At 36.3% G+C, this 25,371-nt stretch overlaps 1 protein-coding gene across 1 annotated transcript in view; it reads left to right on the plus strand.

Moving 5' to 3' along the window:
* ENPP3 (ectonucleotide pyrophosphatase/phosphodiesterase 3) overlaps window positions 1-19,146 on the plus strand; it is a 79,665-nt gene extending 60,519 nt beyond the window's left edge. The window contains exons 20-25 of the mRNA XM_043457408.1: window positions 124-278; window positions 6,844-6,979; window positions 9,688-9,765; window positions 10,448-10,580; window positions 12,212-12,368; window positions 18,818-19,146. Coding sequence (XP_043313343.1) covers window positions 124-278; window positions 6,844-6,979; window positions 9,688-9,765; window positions 10,448-10,580; window positions 12,212-12,368; window positions 18,818-18,988 — 830 coding nt within the window. The 3' untranslated portion in view covers window positions 18,989-19,146. The remainder of the gene's footprint in view (window positions 1-123; window positions 279-6,843; window positions 6,980-9,687; window positions 9,766-10,447; window positions 10,581-12,211; window positions 12,369-18,817) is intronic.
* Window positions 19,147-25,371: the final 6,225 nt, after the last annotated feature.

Below are 25,371 nucleotides of genomic sequence, written 5' to 3' on the forward strand. Positions count from 1 at the left end.
AACCTGGGTTTCCTGCATTGCAGGCAGATTCTTTACCGTCTGAGCCAAGAGCTCAGAGCCAGGCTGTGCAATAGAAACATTTGCTAATTTCACATTTTTATTTTATGCTATTTTTTATTTTAGTAACAGCAACAGAGAAACTAAATTTGCCATTTGGGAGGCCCAGGCTGATACAGAAGAACAAGGAGCCCTGTCTCCTTTATCACAGGGAATATGTCAGTGGATTTGACAAAACTCTCAGAATGCCGCTTTGGAGTTCATACACCGTCCCTAAACCCGTAAGTGTCCACTGATCCACAGAGGCTGGAAGGAAATTGTAGCTTGTTTGGTTTTTCTTTCAGAGTGATACTATTTTTTAATTTATTTTTTAAATTGGACTATAACTGCTTTCCAGCGTGGCGCTAGTTTCTGCTGCAGAGAATCCTCTCCTTCTCCTTGCCACCCCCCCAGCCCCCCATCGCACCCTCTCGTTCATCACAGATTCCTGAGCTGACCCCCCATGCTGGACAGCAGCCTCTGCCCAGCTGCCTGCTTCCCGCACGCTGGTGCACACTTGTCCGAGCTGCCGTCTCCGTCCAGGCCGCCCTCCGCTCCCCTGCTGGGTCCACACGTCTGCTCTCTGCATCTCTGTCTCTCTCTGCTCGTGCCCTGCAAATAGCTTCATCAGTTTCATTTTTCTAGATTCCACATATGTGTGAAGATAGGATGTTCGTTTTTCTCTAACTTTACTGTGTTTGACAGACTCTAGTTTCATCCACATCAGAACAAAGATGTTCTGATTTGTAGACCCAATTTGTAGTTCTTTGACATCTTAAATGCTGAATTTTGATTTTCAGTAGAGATACCAAAAGGAGCCCACTGGGCCTGTGGCTTGTAAGACCGTGTCCCAGGTTTTACTTACACGTACTTGCAGGTGCTACATGGTGCAAAAGAGGGATACTTGGTGTTTTGCTTGAAGAAAGTAGAGTGTTTACAGGCCAGTTGGCCAACTGGTATGTCAGGCAGAGAAAAGATTTGGAAGAGAAGCAACAGGAAGTCCAGAGGCACACGTTTCATTTGGTATTTCCCAAGTACTGGTGGGTGCACCTAAGAGGTGATGGTAATTTATTAATAAAAGGTTTTGTTATTTATTTGATTACTTTAAAATGCTATCTGTTGTGTACCATGGTAGGTACAGTAAACATAATGTTAAGAGGTAATTTTCTTCTTAAGGGTTTAGCTCTCTAAGAAGTCAGTCTAGACTTATACGTATATAATAGGTGTTGGGTCTCTCCAGATTGAAGTTGAAAATCCAATTGTTTAAATCCTCTTTTCCTTTTTACTATTTGGCAAACTCCTTTTCAATTAACGTCACTGGGACAATTGGCTTAAAATCTCAGCTCCTTACTTGACACCATATATATACAAAATTAAATTACTGGTGAAATTATAGACCCAGATGTGAACAGCAAACCCATATTTTCTCTTGTGTATATCTCTATGGCCTTAGGATAAGGAAGGATTTCTTAGTTCATAGAATAACAACAAAAACTAAAATAATTCAAAGGAAATTGATTAATTTACATTAATGTGTGGCAAAAAACTAAGTTATGGATGGATTTGCATTGCATATAAGAAACAGTTGATGGGTATACAGGAGAAGGACATGGCAACCCACTCCAGCATTCTTGCCTAGGAAACCCCATGGACAGAGAAGCCTGGCAGGCTACAGTCCATGGAGGTTGCAAACAGCTGGACCTGACTCAGTGACTAAACCACCATGTAAGAAATAAGTGATGAGTATACGGAATAGTAATTAGGATCCAGAACAGGCAGTGAATTTCTGCCAATAAACAAGAGAATTACAAGCATCTTACTTAATAAATGGACAAAAGATATGGACCAAGCAATTGAACCTCATTAACAATTAAGGACAAATAAATAAAAGCAAAAATCAATCTGCCAAAAAATCAACCGAAGCACTCATTCATGGCAGGAATGGTTTTATTTAAGGCATTCCCCAGGATCATACAGCTGCCCTGTAAATGTTTACTGAGTGAATACACTGGATAAATTAATCCCAACCATTATTTTTAAAGAGCTAAAGAGAAAGCAGTACTCCCAACCAGACTCCCAACCAGAAAGGTAAATAATCAGGAAGATATTTTTGTAGAGAAAATTGGTATTTTAGATACAAAGATTCTGATGACAAACCCCTACTTATTACTGTTCTTGCTAAGGGTACAGATATTCCATCTCTTTTTATGGAAAGGAAGTGATCGGTGGTATCCAGTTTATTTACTCTTCTTGTTCCAATTCAAGATTTTTGGAGAAAAATAAGCATATTTTCCCACAACTAATTAAGGCTTTATGTGTTCTCAAGGCCAACTCTCCTGCTGACAATGGTTTAATTGTGGCCAGTGGTAGAAGAGCACTCATGTTGTTTTCCAATGTGGGCAAATATTTTACGAAGTTACCTGAGTTCATATGTATGGTTAACGGTGACATCAATTTCTTAATAGGCACAGTGTTCAGTTATTTGTGATTTTCATAGAGTGAACATACTGTGAGGCACACTATGAAACAAATATGAAGCTATTCATTCCTTAAAATAATTTCTGTTTTGTTTTTAATTTTGAGAGGGGCAGTATGTTCATGGCCAGTTTTATTAGTCAATTCTCTTTTGAAAAATCTAGGTACCAGGGATTATGTGGTGTTAAGGGGAATGTTTATGTTTTTAATACTTTCCTCTGCTGTCTTGCATTCCTGAATTTATATGAGCTTTAGCGGAAACCAGAGGCAGAGAGATTTTAAGTGGGCTCAGACTAGGAGTTTAGTACAATTCTTTTTTTGTTATTGTTTTAAAATGAGCGTCTTTGTTACCCAAAGTTCCTGTCCTTTCACTGGTCCCACAGAACTGCTTGTGTATTTCTCCCTCCATGTGACAGGATGGAATTCTAGCAATTTTCTGCTTTCTAATTCAGAAATTACTCTGTTAGTATGTTGTGGTTCAAGAAAATTACATACAAGGATGTTTTGAGATTCACATAAAAAATGTTGTAAATCAGCTCTGTGTTTGAAAAATCAGACTTTAAATAAGCACTTCTTGGAACGTGGATCCAATTGGCTTGTGTCTTTAAGTTTTATGGAGCTTTTGTTTTTCTGTGGCTTTGGTGGGTTTCTAATTGTTGTTGTTATTATCTCAGAAGAGTTTTGGGGAAGTAGTTGTGATTTGAAATCAAGGTCCTAGAGCAATTGCTTCAAAACTGTTAAAGTTGATCAGACTGTATAAGGATTTTGCTTCTGTGCTTCCTCAGCAGGAAGATGTAAAGTGTTTGGGTTTTTTTGTTGCTAGGTAGAAAATTTAAAATAATAATAGCAAGAATTACAGTTATTACTTAGCATATACAATTCAGAAATTGAATATGAAGTCAAAGGGCTTTTTCAGAGAAGAAAATCTAGCACACTTTGAAAGATATCTCCCTCTGCCTATATGTAGGGAGAGGGATATATATATACACACACACACATATATGTACACAAGTGTATACATATGTATATATTTCCAATGATGGAATTTTTACAAAGTCTGTTTTGTTTCTATCAGTTAACACTGATATTATAAATTATGACCCAAATATATTTTGTGAGTCTTTAAAAACTAGGGACATTGTTATGTATTGCAAAAGATTTTTTTTGAACTGTAATAAATATTTTTCCCTATAGAAAGAAAGACCATGACCAGAAAAATAATTTTAAAACGTGTATAATTGTTATTCTTACCATAAAGCAAGAGAGCAGTTATTCCATCTTCCTATAAATATGTTTTAGCTTTGACGTTCAGCCTACAGATAAGGAGAGTTTATAATTTCAATACAACTAATTTTATCCCTTTTTAAGTTCTGCTTTGTCTTCATGCCCGACTGGAAATGAAAGTATCTCACTTTCCTGTCTGTGTTCATCATCTACTTCCCATGAAGAATTTTGAGACCTAGAGAGTTCAGATTTCATCTGAGTGTCTGAGTTCTATTTATTGTTTTCCTGAGTTTCTATCCTATGACTTAAAAAAACTCTAAGGAACTCAGAAAAGATGGCAGGATGAAACATCAACTCACAGTATTCTGGGTGTCTATATGGTTTACTGGGTTAGCTGTGAGGCTCCCTGGTTCTCTCACTTGGCAACATCTTTTTTTTTTGGCCGCCGCTAGTGGCCTGCAGAACTTCCCTGACCAGAAATTGAACCCCTGCCCCCTGCAATGGAAGCGTTAAGTCCTAACCATTGAACCACCAGGGAAGTCCCTGCAACATCTTTATGTGCCCCTTTCTACCAAGTAAAGAAACCTGGTCATTCAGAATTGTTCATTATATGATTTTGAAAGAATATGAACAAATGCTTTTAGTATTCTACTATCCATCACCAGAAGGTGACGGATTTATTTCATTGTATGAAATAAATGGTGAGAGTGGATATACTGTATCTAATACAAATACCTTCATATTTCTTAATCGACTGCTTGTTTTGGTGGCTATATCACCGAGGAGCTTCCTAAGAAAGGAAGAAGGGAAGACATATATTTGAGACTTCATCTCAAATGTGCATCTAAAGATGTTTTGATTCTAAATATATGCATAATTATGGAATAGCTTTAGAGTTTTAGAAATATGTTTTCTTCAAAATTAATATGATATTAGACTTCTAATGTTTTTATATGCTTCTCCCTTTTTTCTATCTCTTGTTTTTAAATCACTTTTTGAGAAATAGCTGCAATTTCATTTTCTAGAGCTTATCGAAAATTTTATTTCTGCTGCTATATTTTTAAATCCCAAGAGCTCTTCCTGTTATCTCCTTCCTTTTAAAACGTTTTCTGCTCTTTCTTTATAGATACCACGTATACACTCGTCTATCTAAGAGGAGAGCGTTCTTTTACTCTCTGCATTGTCTGTTTTTCTTCTTGGTTTCTCTTCCCAACCCCAACGAATATATCTGATGGTCCTTGGCTGTCAGCTCATGATTTAAGGTTGAGACACTAAGCTACCGGGCTGGGGCTTGCCCGCTGATAGGCTTCGTTACAGATTAATTAGGAGAACCAGACATCTTGTTGGAGACTCTCAATTGTATCTAATTTTCTTTTCAGGCTGGTTTGTTTCCCAAAGAAAGGACACTTCTAATCTGAATCAACATACACAGGGGCGATGAGACGGGAGGGAATCTTACCACTCAGTACATAGATTTTTAAATTTAATTCCATTGCTTTTATCTGCTATGTACATGTCCTTTAGCCTGGTTGTCCTTCTGGTTCATCCTCTCCAGTGAGCAAACATTCTGTCTGGCCTCTTTTATAGACTTTCAGCCTATCCTCTTCTTTCCAACTTTACACACATCCCTTGTCGTTAGAAGACTCCCAAGTTGTACACTTCTGGTGTTCTACACTAAGAATCAGCTTCTTTGGGCTTTCCCCAACCACAGGCTCTTGGTTGTCAATGTTCCCTGGTCTACCAAGTCAAGGTTACAGTAGTAAACAAATATGTTTCTTTAACTTCCTGTTTCTGAAAATTTTTTATCATCTCTTATGTGTCTTCATCATTACTGTTCTTTTAGTAGGATTCCAGAAGGAAGCAAAGATACGTTTGTGTACAATCAAGTTGAGAAATTTATTCAACTTCTGTATAGTTTTTTCCATCTGGAGTACTGCAGTATGTTAGGGGTACTTTCTCCACTTGTCCTTCCCCTCATCACCTCCTATCTGTTCTATGTCTCATCTTGGGGATAGCACACAGTGTAACTTGCCTTTTCCTTTGTTAACCAACCTTGTGCATTTTATTTATTTTTCCCCAACTTTATTGAGATATAATTGACCTATAACATTGTGTAAGTTTATAATGTGTACAATGTGATGATTTGATATATGCCTATATTATAAAATAATCACCACGTATGTTTCAGAGGTAGTTGGGATTTAGTCACTGAGTTGTGTCCAGCTCTTGCAACCCCCTCGTTAGACACCATAGCTAATTTTTGCTTTTAACACAATATAGTGAATAGAGGAAGAACATTCTAATTTAATTTAATCTTCTCTTTTATGAATTGCAAAATAATTTTTTAAGAAACAAGTATGCAGTGGGCAACAGAGTTTATGAATCAAAATCTCTGAAAAAATTAAATGAATAGCAAAATGTTTATATACTCATAATTATATGCTAATCAAAATATGATTATATAATACTATATCACCTTAAGTACTTAGGTGGCACGTTTATAGAATACCTGCTAGTAAATAAATTATTGTGTTATTCTTTAAATAAAGTTGCAAAGAAAATTTTTAAAAATTTTTATATTTCATAAACAATAAAGGATAGCTACAAATTTATTAAAATTCCCAATTAAGTACATTCATACAACTATAGCTTCTTTAAGTTAATCTTAGGTTAACTAGAAGTTCTTGTTCAACTGAAGAATACTATTCTTAATTCTATCTATATTTTAAAAAATAAATTGTTTATATTTATTTTAAATTTTTAATTGCAAGCACAATATAAATTACCACCTAAAAGTTAGATCCCAAAAAGGATTTGGTTTTTAGCAGTTGCTTTCATTACTTCTCTGTACTCAATTCAGGTTTTATTCTGCAAATAATCCTTTCCAAAGTGTATTTGATTTGTCCTCCCTGTGTCCCTAACTAGAAGGGAACCACAGAAGAAAACACTGCTGAAGACATCCATTTCCATTGCTTGCGTAGACCTGATTCACTAAGAAAATAGGAAAAGGTTAAATGAAAAACATTCTAGGGAAGTTACAAACCATATAAGGGGATGGGTGAGCCACACGTGGGCGTCACTTTTTTCTTCTCTTCTCTCTTTCAACAGGGAGACACATCGCCTCTTCCTCCCACTGTCCCAGACTGTCTGCGGGCTGATGTCAGGGTGGCTCCTTCTGAGAGCCAGAATTGTTCCTTCTCTTTAGCAGACAAGAATATCACCCACGGCTTCCTCTATCCTCCTGGTTTGTATAACTCTTTTTTAGAGCAGCAGCTTAGAAAGCCCTCATCAGCTGGATGTGGGCATGTGCCTTAAACATATGCTCCCCACCAAAACTACCTGCTTGGGCTAAACTAGCTGCCCAGGAGGCTTCCAGTGGTTGTGGGCCAGCCTGGAGCAGCGCAGCAGCTATAATAAAAACTAATAAATTTTGCACTGGGAACCACACATCAGCTCTGATCTGGCCCAGATGTTCAGAGAGTTCGGCAGGTTTAAGTTTAATTTTAAAACTGAAGTCTCTTTGGAGAAGGACACAAGCGTCTAAAAAAACAATTTTTTTTCCTGATGACTGGCCAAGCTAAGGCTTGCGTGGAGAATGCAGCTGTGAGTATGAAGACAAATCAGACTAGAATTTGGGCCTTTTGCTCATGCTGTATACCCAACAGCTTTAGACTGCGGATTAAGCAGCTGAATGAACCTGAAATATTTTTTCAGAAAGCTTTTCTCTTGGGAACATGCAAAAAGCCGGTGTGATTTTTCTAAAACTCAAATCTCTGTTCAGCAAGGGTTGTCATTTCCTTAATTTACTCAAGAGGTTTTCAACAATTTTAACTTCTGGGAAAGGGTTTTCTCCAGATATTTGACTTCAGTTTTCTGGAAGCCATAACCAAAGAGGTCACTTTAAAGATTTATAATTCAGAGATTCTGAGGCTTACAGTGGGGGAGAAAAAGCTCAATGAAAGCAAGTATTACATTGATGTAAAATTCCTAACAGAATTAGGATCATAAACTGATGTATCTTACTACAATCTCTAGAGACAATTAGAGCTCCATCAAATGTATGTAAACCCTAGGACAAATCTTAAATAGTTGCAACATTTGATCAACAAAAATTTTTAAGTTGACCCATCAAAATACTGTCCGTTAAGCCTTAAGATACTGGTTGATTTATAAATGTTTGCCTTGATAAGGAAATGAAATTACAAGCTAAACAGCTTGTCTCAAAAAATATTAAGGCTAGAATGAAACTCCCTTCTAATTTTCCATTACAAATTCTGTTAGCAATTCCATTCTGGGCAAATTTTTATTTTTCTCTGAAAAGTAGATAATGTTTATTGACTTTCCAACTTTCAGAATTTAATTTAAAAAGGAGAAAAGTCATAGAGGATCTGAGGACTGTGAACAGCATGTGAAATCTTAAAGAAAAAAGCCAAAAAATCTTGCTTCTCTTTGCCTTTCAGTGCCCATACATTGGCCTTTCAATAGAGTATTAGTTAAGGTAGCCAAGTGCAGTTTAAATATAAATCGTGTTATAAGAAACACTCAGAAGTTTGCAGGAATTTAAATCCTCTCAATATTTCGGTGAGAGATGCTATGAGACAAACGAAGCACAGAGGGACATAGCGTATTGCCCAAGTGGGTCAGCTGGTGGGCAGCAGAGCTGGGGTTCCAACCCCAGGAGTCTGGGTCCAGAGTACACACACCCAGCGCACACTCTGCTAGACGTCATGTCCATGAGTTTTCAAAGCCAATCATTTGTGTTGTCGGCAGTCTTCATTGAGTTAAAAATTTCTTTCTTAAGAAAATTTTATTTTGGAATAATTATCACAGCATTATTATCTTCTGTATATTCAATAACGATGCTTTCCTATCAGTATTATATTTGCTTTAGAAACTGCTGTAACAAATTATCCACAGACTCAATGGCTTAAAGCGACAGAGCTTTATTCTCTCAAAGTTCTAGAGGCCAGAAGTCTGAAATTAGGGTGTCAACAGGGCCACACTCTCTTTACGGGAGAGAATCTAGGGGAGGATCCTTCTTTAGGTCTTCCAGCGTCTGGGGGCTCCAGGTGTTGCTTGGCTTGGAGCTGAATCAGTCAGTCTCTGCCTCCATCCTCACATGGCCTTCTCCTCCAAATCTCTCCTCTTTTCAACCCTCCCTCTCTGGTGCAACCCCATAGACGGCAGCCCATGAGGCTCCCCCATCCCTGGGGTTCTCCAGGCATGAACACTGGAGTAGGTTGCTATTTCCTTCTCCAATGCATGAAAGTGAAAGTGAAGTCGCTCAGTCGTGTCCGACTCCTTAGCGACCCCATGGACTGCAGCCCACCAGGCTCCTCTGTCCATGGGATTCTCCAGGCAAGAGTACTGGAGTGGGGCGCCAGTGCCTTCTCCCCTTTATGAGGATACCAGTCACTAAAGGGATTCTCTGGTGACTCATTTGGTAGAGAATCTGCCTGCAAGGCAGCAGACCGGGGTTCAATCCTTGGGTCGGGAAGATCCCCTGGAGAAGGAAATGCAGCCCACTCCAGTACTCTTGCCTGGGGAACTCCATGGACAGAGGAGCCTGGTGGGCTACAGTCCATGGGTCCCAAAGAGTTGGGCACAACTGAGCAACTAAAAGGTTCACTTTCCTTGTAAATTCAGTATAATCTTATCTTGAAGCCTTAATTTAATTGCATTTGTGAAGACACTATTTTCCTACCTATCACCTTCTGAGGTGATGGGACGATAGGACGTGGACATATCTTCTTGAGGGTCACCAACCATCTGCAAGGTACCAGACGCATAAGCCTGCCTGCATCATGAGTGATGTCTACCAGAGAGTGCCCTGTGACTCTGTGTTTTGTGTGTTATTAAATTTACACTAATATGTAATAGTAATAGGCCTATTATATAGAATGCCATATTTTCTTTAGTAGCTAGAGTTAATAAGATTTATTTGTTTTGCAGCAAACAATAGAACTTCCAATAGTCAATATGATGCTTTAATTACAAGTAATTTGGTCCCTATGTATGAAGCATTCAAAAGTAAGTATACACTTAGATTATTAATTTTGGTGACTCTTTGAACTTATGAACTAGACACATCCTTAACTGAAATTTGTTTCTGTTAATAGTCATTTTGTTCTTATGTTTTAAATATAGAAACAGGAAGGATATCTAACATAAATTTTTTTCACCTTACTTGAACTTTGGGTGACTTGTGGCTAGAAATTTGATAATATTTTAATCCTAATTTTACTGTAAAGAGCTAATCACAAAATAAAACTTTAAAAAATTGTACACATTTGTATTTCTATATATACAATTGTATATAATAATGCAAATGTATTATTTCTATAAAAAATAAAATTTTACTGACACTTACCGTAAATAAATGAAATGTGTCTGCCCTGAGTCGTAATTAAAAAGGCAGTATGTATGTTCTGACTATTGTTTAATACTGTCTCCAAAGCAATTCAGCCCTAGGAAGGCCTTTGGAGACATATTTAACTATAATTTCAAGACTGCAACTACATCAACAACAAAACCTACCATGGTTGTGGCTGTTTAGTTTTGCTGCTTAGAGTGTTTTGCAGAATTCCTCAATGACCACTGACAAGTATTGAAGTAAAATTGGATGCTATTTAAATGTACCTGTTTATAATAGAAAATAGTTCCATGTTCAGTAAAGGTAGATATTTTAAGCACTTTATTCCTTTATTTTTAGCCATGTGGAATTACTTCCATAGTGTTCTCCTTGTAAAATATGCCATGGAAAGAAATGGAGTCAATGTGGTTAGTGGACCAATATTTGATTATGATTATGATGGTCATTTTGATGCTCCAGATGAAATTGCAGAGTAAGTAATTTGAAACCAAATGGACATTTTGATTTAGCAATAGGGTATCATAAGGGGAAACCTAAATATTTTAAATTAAAACAGTATTCTATTACATAACATATTTATGTAGAGATATAATTGTTGACTATTTTCAACTAGTCTGTCAAAAGACTTCACAAAATTTTTATATGGTAAATATTTAAACCAACAGGCAAAGAAAAAAAATGTCTAGGAAAGGTTTAGCAAATTTTTTATTTGGAAAATGTCTAAACTAATGAGAAAGGAAAACATAGTTTTGTCGAGGCTAAGGAAGTAGGGAATGCCCACTGTGCTATCAGAAAGCAGAGAACCAGTTCAGCAATAAATAAAAAAAATCAAGAAGTGACTATTCAAAATATTGCCCAATATTCCGAATAGTGGATGATTCATGAAAGTATCTCCCAGGAGAGATTACAGGCTTCCTGTAGAAAACTAGTCCTGTTTATCTTTATAAACTTTATATTTACAACTGTCTTTGTAAACTAAGCTGTATATTTTTGAACTAAACCTGGTCATACAGATTGCTGGGAGTTACTCCTGAATCTAGGACACAGGAACAGAGAACTGAAGTGTCATCCATGATTTTTCTATTATCCAAATAGACTGTACTAAACTACTGTAATGCCTAACCCTAGACTATGTAAAGCAATGATCTCTACTTATACCTTCTGATAAGATAACATTTATGACCACTAATTTAGCTTGTCACCTTTCAAATTTTGTTTGCCTTGTCCTTATGTCAGTGTTTATTGATCCTGTCTTTCACCATTTAATAATTCTAGCAAATGCTTTGATAGCACTTTACTCCATGCTAGGTACGCTTCTAAGCATTTACAGATACTTCATTTAATCTGAGAAAGATCCTCATGTTAGATTCCATTAGCTCCCATTTAGAAAAAGAAATTGAAGCCCAGAGTGGTTAAGAAACTTGTGTAAGTTCCACAGTTAAGTAGTAAAGCCAGAACCCAGGCGGTCTAACTCTGATTCTAAATCACAGGAACATAGGACTACTAATACCAGTTCATTTTCCTTTTAGTGGACTCACACTAATAGCTTACCTTTATTTTGCACTTGAAACTTTTAAAGGCACTTTTATATTTGTTTTTTGAGACTAAAGGACTGTCAAGTCAGTTGTATGAATTTATCCCTGTCTATGCTGTGAAAATGGTACCACAGGATCAGCTCCATGTTAAAGTTGAGGAAACTTAGAAAGTCATAGAATATTAGAGGATTAGTACACATCCAAGGTCTAGGAGAAGTGTGCAGCTAGTCTTGGAATCCCAGATCCTTCATTCCCAGCCCTTGCTCTATTAGGAAATGTCACTAGGAAGTATAAAGTCAACAAAACTAGGAGGCAGAATATCATGCTCAGCTTTTCTTTGTATTCTAATATTTTCCATGATAGAATGACCAAGCTTGGACCTAAATCTTGATTCTGGCTCAATAAGACTTAAAAATGTGTGATAAGATTTTATATTTTCTATTTATTTACTTTCTTTAGCTATAATTTGACCTTGATGTTTCTTTTAAAAAGATGTATATATATGGACATTTATAATCTTCAGAAGGAAAAGTATAATAACATAAAGTGTTTTCAATTATGTTTTTAGTTATGCAGTCAACACCAGTGTTCCCATCCCAACACACTACTTTGTGGTGTTGACTAGTTGTAAAAATCAGAGCCAAACCCCTGATGCCTGCCCTGGGTGGTTGGACGTCTTACCCTTTGTCATCCCTCACCGACCTACCAACGTGGAAAGTTGTCCCGTGAGTATGCCCCCAGAGAGGCCCTGGCCCCAGAAAAAATGATTTGTCGAGCTCATCTGGGCTTTCATAAAAGTGATTCTTACTACAGTACATATTTTAGGTGTTTCCTAGGTTAGAATTGTACCAAATGTGACCTTATTTTTGAACTTTCCCTTAGACTACTGATCTCTATGTAATTAATATTAATTTAAACATGAATATCTAAATATTAATTTAAACATGCAAATGCTTACATGAACATGTGTTTATATATGCATGTCATATATATTTTATTTAGATCTACTTTACTCACATTCACTAGTAAGGGAAGGGTTGTAGCTTATTAATCTTTTATTCTGAATGCATACCTTAAGATTCTGTCCCAAAGTTGGCACAAAATTAATGTTTCTTAAGTGAATATGTAAATATAAAAATCCCATCAACTTGAAATGTGAGGTCTGAAAATATATATATACATTCAGTTCAGTTCAGTTCAGTCGCTCAGTTGTGTCCGACTCTTTGTGACCCCATGAATTGCAGCACGCCAGGCCTATATGTATATATATATATATATATATACATATATTTTCCTAAATATATATATATATATTTACAAAATAAGTTGGTTCAAATGACATTCCTTGTATAACATCATGTGTTAGGCCACTTAAAAATCTTGTGGATCAAGGCAAATTACATGTAAATATTTACTTTGACTTCATATATGTTCTTCATAGAAAAAATATGCATCCTGGTAATTGGTCTTTACTGAAGTCATTCAACAAATATATTGAATATATTGTAACTGCACAGTATCACAACAGATACCTTTTAGAATGCACCAGGGAGGAATATATTGTCTCTGCCCTCAAGGAGTTCATATATAACTTTGATATGTAAATGATATATGTAGATGAGATTCAGACACATTAATGAGTTAGTTGATCATATAAGAATTATTTTAAAAATTAGAAAGTAAGAGACACTACAAAGTTGGGATTCATTGCTAAATACTGTTATAAGGATTTACTGTTTCAAATTCAAAACACATCTGGCTGGAATAATCAATAATGATTACATAAACTGAGGTGGAAGTAAGGCCCTAAAAGATGGGCATTATTTGAATAGAGTGAAACGATTAGAAAGACTTTTCCATGGAGATAATGAAGGGAGGGACTTGGTAACTGCCTGGATGCAAGAGCCAAAGGAAAATGGAGAGTCAAAGCTGAATCAGAGATTTTAAATGTAGACAATTAGGAAAAAGAAAGGGAAGTTAGGAATGAGAACTATTTTGGCAGGTAGGTAAGATAATCAAGAGTAGGCACATCTGATTTGTAGAAATGGGCGTTCACATGGAAAATCCCATGGCCTATTAGAGATGTATTAAAGCTTAGGTTCTAGGCCAGGTTGAGATTCCTCTCTATTGTTTCAGGTATTGAACATGTAACTGCCTTCACCATGCTATATACTCTGGGCAATACACAAATAAATCAGACATGAATTATAGCAAAAAAAAAAAAAAAAAAAGGCTCATAGTCTAGCACTGAGAAGCCTAGTCAAATAGGGGAAAGAAAAATAAGTGGCACAAGAGGGACAGGTAAAACTGTTGTAAGATTTCAAAGGAGAAATACTTCCTGGTAAGGAAAGCAACATTCTAGCTGAGTCTTGAAGATAGGGTTTGAACTTGAGTGTTTGATGGTTGTTTTCACTGACTAGAAATGGAGGGCAAAGGTCAGAGGCTAAGCAATGGATCACTCAGTCCTAGGACCGTGAAGAGTTTCCAAACAAGAAGCTATCAGGAGATGTATAGTTGAAACTCTTCCTATTTGTCTTGTAAGAAGTTTATTTAGTTTAGACAAGGGGAAGCTATCATTATGTATTTCCTCTTCTAGTGGCAGACTTTGGTGACTGATACTCTTGGTTTGATACTCTTTTCCACTCAATCAGGAATAAATAGTTCTTTACCATAGAGGTTCTAGGTAGCCATTCGTAATGGGTGTGCAAAGAAGAAACTATTTGCTATCCCTGGTTTAGGCCCTTATTACCTTCTATTAGGACTTTTGAAAATGAATTTTAAGTAGTTTCATTGTCTCCTGTCCTTTCCCCCTTTACCTCTGTATACCACAACCAAGTTCCTGATCTTAAAATTTAGCTTTTCATTACGAGTATTTTCTCATCTGCAAACTTTGATTATCTGTCTATCCTGAATAAAAGTCCTGTACAAAAACAACAAAAATCTCCCAGCCTGTACTTAAGGCTTTTCACAATTTACCCTCAGTTGACTTTGCAGACCCAAGTTCCAGGCTAACTGAAGTTCTTGAAATTACTTGACCAGCTCTTAGTTTTCCCTACCTCCATGACCTTGCTCATGAGCTTCTCTCTTCTAGAATGTCTTTCTTTTCTATCTACTAAAAATTCCACCTACACGTCAAGGTAAAGCACAAATGGTGCAAAGCTTTCCCCGTGCATCCACAGTGGAGATGATCTCAAAATTCATAAGGCATCATTTCTATTGACTAAGACATGAAGACCAACAAGCTGGACATATTCCAAGATTTTAAAGAATTGACAGGGTAGTAATCAGGGCATGACATGGGATAAACAGAACGGTGAGACATAATATGATGAATATGAAACAATCTATGATTATAAGAGAGGCTATGACATTGTTCCATGTGACTGTCAATTTGATATGAAGGAGAGAAGACACAGGATGATAAAGTCAGGTAACTGAAAATTTAGGTGTGACTGGCCAAGAAATACAGAAAATGATCTGTTGTTTTGTGAAGGATAAATTTGTTGTTTGTGGTCCTTCAATAGAGAAACCAGTTGAATACCTAAGAGGCTACAGTAGAGAACAGAATGCAAATACACGGGTTTTGGAGTTGAATATCTGAGTTCATTTACTGATTTGTCCTCTTTGGGGAAACAGCTGAGTGTCACTTTCCTCAAATGTATGAAACAATTCACCCCCTAATGATCTTGTTGTGAAAATTAAATATTTCATATAGACTCCTAAGAATTCTCAATAAACAGTAAGCAAATGGCAGTCATTGTAAAGAAATCACATTTCATGAAGGAGTTACAATCTAAAGTCAATATAAAGTGAAATCTCGTATACAGATAAAATCACCTAGAATCAAATCACCAAGAAAATACAGTACCTACACAAGCTATACCTTGAAAAGAAAGTTAAAGTGTTAGTCACTCAGTTATGTCTGACTCCTTGTAACCCCATGGACTGTTGCCCACCAGGCTTATCTGTCCATGGAATTCTCCAGGCAAGAATGCTGGAGTGGGTTGCCATTCTCTTTTCCAGAGGATCTTCCTGACCCAGGGATAGAACCTGGGTTTCCTGCATTGCAGACAGATTCTCTACTGTTTGAATGATGTAGAATCCGCCCACACTTCCACTAGTATTAGAACAAGTAATTGTGCTTTAAGCACCGGTGAAATAGTTAGCTTGCTTTAAGGGTCATATTGTATGAAAATTCTGCATTTTTAAATATTCTAATCACTGAGTCTGTGGAGGTACTCACACTGCAAGAGGTTGGAGGCAACTGACACCAGCTGTAGAAATGGTAGATGCACAATTCCACCTCACACTTGATGTAGAGAACTTGATTCTTATTTTCTTTCTTCCTTTGTTCTCCATCATTTCTTCCCTCTTCCTCCCTTTCCTTTTTTCCCTTAGCTTTGTAGTATTAAATTCCTGTCAGATAAATGAGAGTGTTGCTATAAGTCCACGTGACTATCTGCATTTTAACTTAGTATATGTTGGAAATGAAATTGTGTATGAGCTTAGTCGCTCAGTCGTATCCAGCTCTTTGTGACCCTGTGGACTGTAGCCTGCCAGACTTCTCTGTTCGTGGAATTCTCCAGGCCAAATACTGGAGTGGGTAGCCATTCTCTTCTCTCGGGGATCTTCCTGGCCCAGGGATTGAACCAAGGTCTCCTGCATTGTAGGCAGATTCTTTACCATCTGAGCTACCAGGGAAGCCTCGAAATGTAATTGGGGGTATACAATTGTCTTGTAAATGGAATTGGGGATAAGACAATACAGGTATGGAACTTAGAGGAGATCCGCATTATAGAGATAGATTTTGTATTAAATCACAGGAGTGAAATGAAATTGCCAAATGGAAGAAAGTAGAGAGAAGAGGTCCAAAAATCAGACATCTGTTCTTCTAGGAGGGCAAAAAACTACAGTAAGGTGAGGAAACAGAAGGTGTCATTGAATAAGGGAGCAGAGCTATGGAAGATAAAGAAGGAACTTTCAGAACAGCTAAGGGAAAGGGCTACAAAAATTCCGCTAAGTTAGGTCATCCTCGTCTAGATGGTTTCATTAGGGTGATGCCAGCAATGACCAGACTATAAGTGAATAAGGAAGTATCTGATATCACCTCAAAAAACTTACAAATTTAGTTTTATTTGGGGTATATATAATACTTCTATTTATGTAATAGGTGTAATACATATAGATTAATAAATGGATTATATAAATGATCAAAAGCATATATTTAAATATGGTTCATAGAAAATATACACAAGGCTTGTTTTCTTTGGGGATGCATTGGTACGGCTAGAGCAGTTGTCTATAGCTGAATCTGTTCAGATTGGTTGGTGCTGGTGAACTATCTGATATGAAATAGCTTGAGTATTACCCCTGCCTAGGTATAATTATGTTGTTCTTTAAGATCACTTCTTTGCAGTTTTACAAAAGATTGTCAGGTGTTCACTAAACATTCAGTTAGATGGATACCAAAGAAGCCAGGAGAAAATAGAATAATAAAAGCCAAATGGGAGAAAACTTCATGGAAAAAGTGATCAACACCATTCAATGTTGCTAAAATGTGAAAAAGTGAAATGAAAGTCGCTCAGTCGTGTCCGACTCTTTGCCACCCCATGCACTATACAGTCCACGGAATTCTCCAGTATTCTGGAGTAGCCTTTCCCTTCTCCAGGGGATCTTCCTGATCCAGGAATTGAACCTTGGTCTCCTGCATTGCAAGTGGATTCTTTACCAATTGAACTATGAGGGAAGCCCTAAAGAGTGAAGGCAGGAAGAAAAGACTGAATTTGATTCCCATTAGAAATATGAGTTAAAATTATCACATCACATATTTATTTAAAAAACAATAACTCACCTCATGAATCTTACCTGGAAACATATTTTAGAGGTTTGAAAGAGTGATTTCCTCTTATACTTCCTCTGGCTCAAACAGTAGCTGCCTATTTTAAACTTGCATATTTAAAAAACAAGTGAACAAGTATGCTAAAGTCAATTGAAAGTTATTCATGCAGGCTCATCTAATTAACAAACTTGTACTTTCTTACTTTAAAAAGTAGCTAGAAATTTAGCAACTTCATATGACTGTCAGAAAAGTCAAAAATAAAGAATAAGGAATTTCATAGCAATCCATGGCTCCAAATTATTGAACTAACCCATATATACATACAGTATTTATGGTAGAATTTTTTTACCATGCTATTTATATTTTTTTCAGTATACTGTTTTTTATATTTAGTTAAAAACCTACTGAAAGTCAAATGGCCAAGAAATAGCTGAAAAGACAGTCAATAATACTCAGAGTAATAAACTTTAAACATGGATAAAGCACTATTTCACAACATGGTTTGGCAAGGATGAGGGGAAATGGAGATTATCCTCCACTGTCAGTGGACGTGTAAATTGTTATATACACTTTGAGGAGTGTTAGGTTTACCATTTGGTAAAGTTGCATATACTCTGTGACCCAGCAATTTCATTTATATATCCTAGAAACTCATGTTCTTAAACATAGAAGACAATTTATTCATGACGCTATTATTTATAATGCCAAAAATACTATCAATATGTCAGTGAAAATATAAACTGAGCTGCCACAAACCATAGCTAAAAGTAGATGATTTAACTAGATTTAGATATTTCACTATGAATAGATTACAAACATAAAATTGCATGAAAAAGTATAGAATCTCATTTATATAAATTTGAAAACATAAATCAATGCTATGTATTTTATATTGTTGTTCAGTAAAAGCTAAAAAAACACAGCCTAGATTCACACTGACTCATGACAATGATTAGCTCTGAATAAGACTTGACTTCATCTTTAATGTTTCATTTCTTTAAAAAAGTTATATCTGAAGTAAATATAAAAATGGCTCTCTATTTTATGACAGTCTGTATTTGCTATTGTATAGTTTGTACTTTTGTTTTTCTTTTTATGTTAACGTACAACAAAATGTAGCTCTATCAAATTAAGATTTAAGGCAATAAAAACCATAAGAACAAATATCGAATCAATGAGTTGGACATTTTAAGCTAATATAATGTTGTATGTTGCTCAGAAAAAAACAAGCAAACAAAAAAACCACAGGAAAAAGGACTTCTAAGTAATAAAAGAATTTTCTGTTAATGAAAAACCATGTTATAGGGGAAATAATCTTTTGCTTTTCTGTTTCAGGAATATAAAGCAGAATCTCTTTGGGTTGAAGAAAGATTCAATGCACATACTGCCCGCGTGCGTGATGTGGAACTTCTTACTGGACTTGACTTTTACCAGGATAAAGGACAGCCTGTCTCTGAAATTTTGCAACTAAAGACGTATTTACCCACATTTGAAACTGTTATTTAACTTAATATATGAAACAACTTTGGCAAATTGTGAATTATTTTTTCCTGTTGAAGACCATAAAACAACATTTTCTATTTTCCTTAACTCCTCTAAAAGCTGTATTGTGTAATTTTAATTATTCTTTTCTCTTTTTCATTTCTATAAAAATATGATGCACAGACTGTGCTATGTTATTCCTTCCTTATTATCTAATTTATAATCCTTGGCTATCTTTTTCTTCCCAGCATTATCTAAATGGAAAGCAGAGTATGAAAAGTAGGTCTCACTTTTGAATCGAATCAATTCTACATCATTTTTGTTACAAAACTTTTTACACTGAGCAATCAGGCAATATGTATTAAAATAAAAAAATACACATTGCCTTCATTCAATAATTTCATTTGTAAAAGTGGTGCCAACAGATATACTTTGTACAAATGTGTGAAAGTATCATCTTTTATGAAGACAAGCAGTAGCGGTGGCTAAGTTGTTAAGTCGTGTCCAGCTCTTGTGACCTCATGGAGAGTAGCCCGCCCAGCTCCTATGTCCATGAGATTTCCCAGGCAAAAACACTGGAGTGGCTTGCCATTTCCTTCTGCATACAAAGACCGGAAAATAACCTGAAAGTCTTGTTGAGCAAATTATATGCGTGCATGCTAAGTCGCTTCAATTGTGTCTGACTGTTTGCGATGCTATAGACCAGTCCATCAGGCTCCTCTGTCCATGGGATTCTCCAGCAAGAATACTGGAGTGGGTTGCCATTTGCTACTCCAGGGGATCTTCCCAACCGAGGGACTGAACTCACAACTCATGTTTCCTGCATTTCCAGGTGATTTTTTTTTACCGTTAGCATCACCTGGGAAGCCCAGGTGAGCAAATGATGGAGTTTATTCAAACAAACAATGGAATGTGATTCCACTGCTATAAACAAAGAAGTTGGTCTATATATTGATGGCTATTGTTAAATGAAGCGCAAAGAATGGTAGAATAGCATGTATAGTATGTTATCATTTTTAAGGGACTGGCAAAACTTCTTTTTAAGTGAAAGTGTTAGTCTCTCGGTTGTGTCCGACTCTTTGCGATCCCGTGGACTGTAGCCCACCAGGCTCCTCTGTCCATGGGATTCTTCAGGCAAGAATACTGGAGTGGGTTGCCATTTCCTTCTCCAGGGGATCTCCCCAACCCAGGGGTTGAACTTGTGTCTCCTGCATTGCAGTCATATTCTTCACTATCTAAGCCAATCTCTTTAAGCTGCTGCTGCTGCTGCTAAGTCGCTTCAGTCATGTCCGACTCTGGGAGAGCTGGATAATAAAAGTTTTTAGGCCATACAATATGTTGCAACTACTCAACTCTGTTAACACATCAAGGAAGTAGTCATAGATGATATATAAAAGGAATTGGTTCAACTGTGTTTCACTAAAACTTTATTTACAAAAACAGATGCGGGCTAGAGTTGGTCCATGGACTGCAATTTGTCAACCCTTGATTTATGTCTTAAGCCAGGGTGACACAAATTAATACTGAGAGATGGAGATAAAATTTTCATTTTGTGCCCTTTGACATTGCCAAAAATTAAAAAAAAACACTTACTTCATATATATGTATCTGTTTAGTTTTTCAAAATGTGAATTTTTAAAATTTATTTATTTTTTATTGAAAAATAATTACTTTACAGAATTTTGCTGTTAAATGTGATTATTAAGCAAAGAGATCCCAGTACTCATTTGGTGGGTAATAGTATTGGTCAAATTTTAGAATTTGCAGACTGACAATGTTCCAGACTCATTTCTGATATATATATACCAGTTCATCCAAGGGACACAGGCTTTGTTGGTAACAAAAAGTCTTGTGGCCTGAGTTTCAAAAAGTTATTACTATTACTATTATGACTTCAACTGAATTAATTACAGCTAAGTTAAACGCTAGCTTGGGGTCATTGGATTTTTATTAACTCCACATGAAGAGTTGGATTTAAAATGTACAATACAGAGAGGCTGATGAAAGACAAGAGAAAAGATGGAAACTGTTTCCAGCTATGTGTCAGTCAAAAATGTTGATGCCCTGTATATACACAGAGTTCCTCCCATCAGTGGTCCCTGGCCCCACCGTGACCTGTAAAATCACATATTTTTGCAAAAAGATCGTGTAATATACTTTTTTTGGTATCATTAGCTCATTAAAAAGATATGTATGTGTAAAATCATTCTGAAGGAAAGACAATGAGTTAACAATTAACGGAATTACAGGAGATTTACAATTGCTAATTTATAACTTTCATTATGTAGTCTGGTTTTTATGTTTTTATAATGAACTTGTTTGTAAAAATGTAAAAAATACAGTTAGTTGCATTTAAAGAAATATTTATTTAGAAAGAATTTGAAAGACAGAAAGGTTGTAAGAATAGCATAAAGAACTCTGTATAACCTCCACCCACCTTTACTAATTGTTAATATTCTCACTATGTATATTTATGGATAGCTTTAATTTTTACCCTGAACTTTCTGAGTGTACATTGGAATCATCATTCCCATTTATGCAGCAAAAGTTCAGGGTGTATCTCCTAAGATCAAGGACATTCATACAACCACAGTCAGGAAGTTTAATGATGATACAATATCATTTTTTAATTTCCAGATCAAATCTAGTTTTTTTTTCTCACCTTCAGTTATGTCCTTTAAAATATTTATTTTCTGTGACCCCCCCTCACCACACAGAATCATGCATTGCATTAAGTTTTCTTTCCTCTTTGGTACAACATTTCCTCAGCCCCTACCAGGTAATGTTAACATTTTGAAGAGTCGATTTATTTTGTAGGCTGTTCCTCAGTTTGGGTTTCTCTGATATTTTCTCATAATATTTAGTATTTTTGGCAAATGCAACATCAGTGATGGGCTTCCCTGGTAGCTCAGCTGGTAAAGAATCTGCCTGCAATGTGGGAGACCTGGGTTCAATCCCTGGACTGGGAAGGTCCCCTGGAAAAGGGAACAGCTACCCACTCTAGTATTCTGGCCTGGAGAATTCCATGGACTGTATAGGGTCACAAAGAGTTGGACACAACTGAGTGACTTCCACTTTTTTTACATCAATGATAGAGTGTCCTCAGTGCTTCATTTCTGGGAGCACAAGATGTTCAACTTTGTCGTTACTACTGATGCCAAATTTGGTCCTGTGGTTATGTTGGTGTTCACTAGGTTTTTCTTCTGCAAAGAGAGTGTTTACTCCTTGTAAATTGGGAGAGTTATTTGTGTTGAGATAGCTGAGAACCTAAAAGTATCCTGTTTCTCATTAAATTTTTACCTGTCTTTAGTATCCAATAATAATTCTTCCTTGATTCAATTTTTACTATGACAGTTCCAAAGGGTGATTTTAAAAACTGCCATTATTCCCCCTACATTTATTGGCTTTCTACTGTAAGGAAAGCGTTCCCTTCTTATTTTTTGTTTTTTTTTTTTTTTACTTGTAGAGACTCATGGATTCTTTTTCACTCCAACTGATTAAAATACACTGAATCATTGTTTATTTTGGTACTCAAATCGCCCTCAGACTTGACCTGTGTAAGCTCCTATAAGTAGGCTCTTATGTCCTTTTGACACGTCATTATTTTTTAAGAACTTCCTTACTTTTTGGTAAAAATAACTGTTTTAGGCTCATCTTGTATGATCTGTGCTAACTCTGAAATCAGCCATTTCTCCAAGGAGCTCTGATTCTATTTATTCGGTGCTGGTGTCCTAATTAATTCTGGAGCATCACTGTATCTAGGCTCCTTTAGTCAACAAAAGTACAATCTATAGCCACATCTCTGTCTGTGTCTCTCTATTTATGTTTATAATTCCACATATAAAATGCAATGAGTTCAATGACCATTCAGTACTACATGGTCCTTCCTAACTCCTCATTTCATAATAGTATCTTCCTTCTCCAGTGATGAGAAACTTGTTTCCCAACATTACCAATATTTTTATTCATTGCTCAATCTTACACTACAAGGAATGAAGGAATTGCTAACCAATACCATTCAGAGAAAAAAATCTACTAAGTAGAAGTCAAGAAATGTTTTCGGTTCTTTGTGTCTCTAGACTTAGAATTTATAATCAGATTCTGTGTCTCAAAATGACTAGGATTAATTGTTCCCCCTTCAGTATAGTTACAGCATTCTTCCATGGATCATGCCTTTGGTGTTGTATCTGAACACCATACCCAAGGTCATCTAGGTTTTCTGCTATGCTCCGTGCTAGGAGTTTATAATTTTGTGTTTTACACTTATGTCTATGATCTATTTGGAGCTATTTTGTGAAAGATGTAAGGTCTCTGTCTAGATTAATTTTTTTCTTTGCACTTGGATGTCCACTTGTTCTAGCACCATTTGTTGAAAAGACTAGCTTTGCTCCATTGTATTGCCTTCTCTCCTTTGTCAAAGATCAGTTGACACCATAGTTAATTAAGTCAATCTCCTATGTGAGAGCCTCTAATTGTTTCCAATGTTTTGTAATTACAAATATGCTGCAGTGAATAACTTAATCCACAAGTGTATGTGTTATGTGTTAGTGTGTGACTAACGGTCAGTCACACTGTGTGACTCTTGGCGACCCTCTGGACGGTAGCCCGCCAGGCTCCTCTGTCCATGGGATTCTCCAGGCAAGAATACTGGAGTGGGTTGGCGTTCCATTCTCCAGGGGATCTTATGGACCCAGGGATTGAATCTGGGTCTCCTGCTTGGCAGGCAGGTTCTTAACCTCCCGAGCCTCCAGGGGAGCCGTGAGGGAATCCACATGTAATTTTGTTCAAAGTGTATCCTCTGTAAAAATTTCTAGAAGTTGGCAAGCATATATATGGCAGCTTTATTATTTTTTTTAAATAGAAGTACTATATTGGCCCAACTTTAATTCCTAGTTTGGTACATCAAAATCTGAACTTAGAGATGTAGTTTTCCTCCACCAGAAAAGCAAAGATTTATTTTTTCTAAATCATAAAAAGTACATACTCATTGTGACACTATCCAAACTACATGCACATATATGTACTATTTAACTACATATATAACAATTTTATATATAAACTATATTTACATATAAAATATATTATAAATATATTAAAATCACATATAGTCACATCAACCAATGATTATAACAAACTCTGTTAATTCATGACACCTGGGCATAGCTTTCCTTTGAATGTAATATTTGAACATGGCATTTAGGGAAAGGTCAATCCACATTACTTTGGTTCAGAGTCAGATGTTTTTTTCTCAGGGGAATTTCAAAGTTTTCAGGTAAATACTTACGTTTTAAGGATTTAAAAACCTTCTATAGAAACTTTAACTTATTGGAGTAAGTCAGGAAATGGCTACTTCGTATTTCAATAAATGCCTTGACATTTTACAAATTGATACCCATGATGTGTAGCTGAGAATTAATGGAGCCTTAGGTGGATGTAGTCAGGATCCATATTAGTATTCATGACCAATCATCACCCCAAGTCTTCCAGAGTTATTTTTTGACTTTTGCACAATAGAACTATATCATCTCCCAGGTGATGCGATTGTCTTTCCTTTTTATGCTGCTGACATGGAAACATGTGAACAACTAAATTTTTGACAAGTCCTTTGTATATAATTGATCACTTAATACTACAGAATTGCTTGCTTTTAAATAGAGGAACCTCATATTACTGCTATTTTGATAGACAGGCATATAAGAGGGACCTTTCTGTGAGTTCCAATGTTACTGAATCAAGGAATGCAATTAATTCTTGTTTGCAGAAGAGAACATTCTAACTCAAGTAGGGTCAGCTAAGGTCTTGGGAGCAGACTTGGAAAAAGGGAAATTTTAAAGTTTGGCTTATTTTCCAGATTTAGTTAAGATTCTGGAAATTTATTTTCTCAATGTCTTTCTCTCCTTCTCTTTTTCTTTCTTTCTTTCTCCCTTCCTCTCTCTCTTTCTTTCCTTCTTCTTAACCTTTCCTTCTTTTTAACCTTTTTAATGACACAGCTTGAATTAAGGGAGCTCAGGGTCTATTCTTCCGTAAAGCATTAGAACCCCGTGAGTTTTCTGGGCAAGTAGAATCCGAAGGGTGGAGATAAACAGGATGAGGTGGTGCACCTATGTATGTGCCAAGAATTCATCTTTAGCCATTAATTTAGCTGGAGTTTAGTATAAGAATATCCAGTGTTTGATCATTTAGAATAAATACATGAAGTTTCTTGCAGCCTATATTTACACTTACAGATTTGACTGATCTTGATTTTATAAATCCCATCTGGTTTTGGCACTTGAGGTTATTTCCCAACTACATTTAAACTACATTCCCAACTTCCTTTAAAATCTTCTTGCCCTAGGGAAATCTCTTTCCTTCCGCCACCTCCATCCCCACCCCTGCATCCCCACCAGTGCTTGTCATCTGTTTAC

This window comes from Cervus canadensis, chromosome 33, assembly GCF_019320065.1.
Source record: "Cervus canadensis isolate Bull #8, Minnesota chromosome 33, ASM1932006v1, whole genome shotgun sequence".
NCBI lineage: Eukaryota > Metazoa > Chordata > Mammalia > Artiodactyla > Cervidae > Cervus > Cervus canadensis.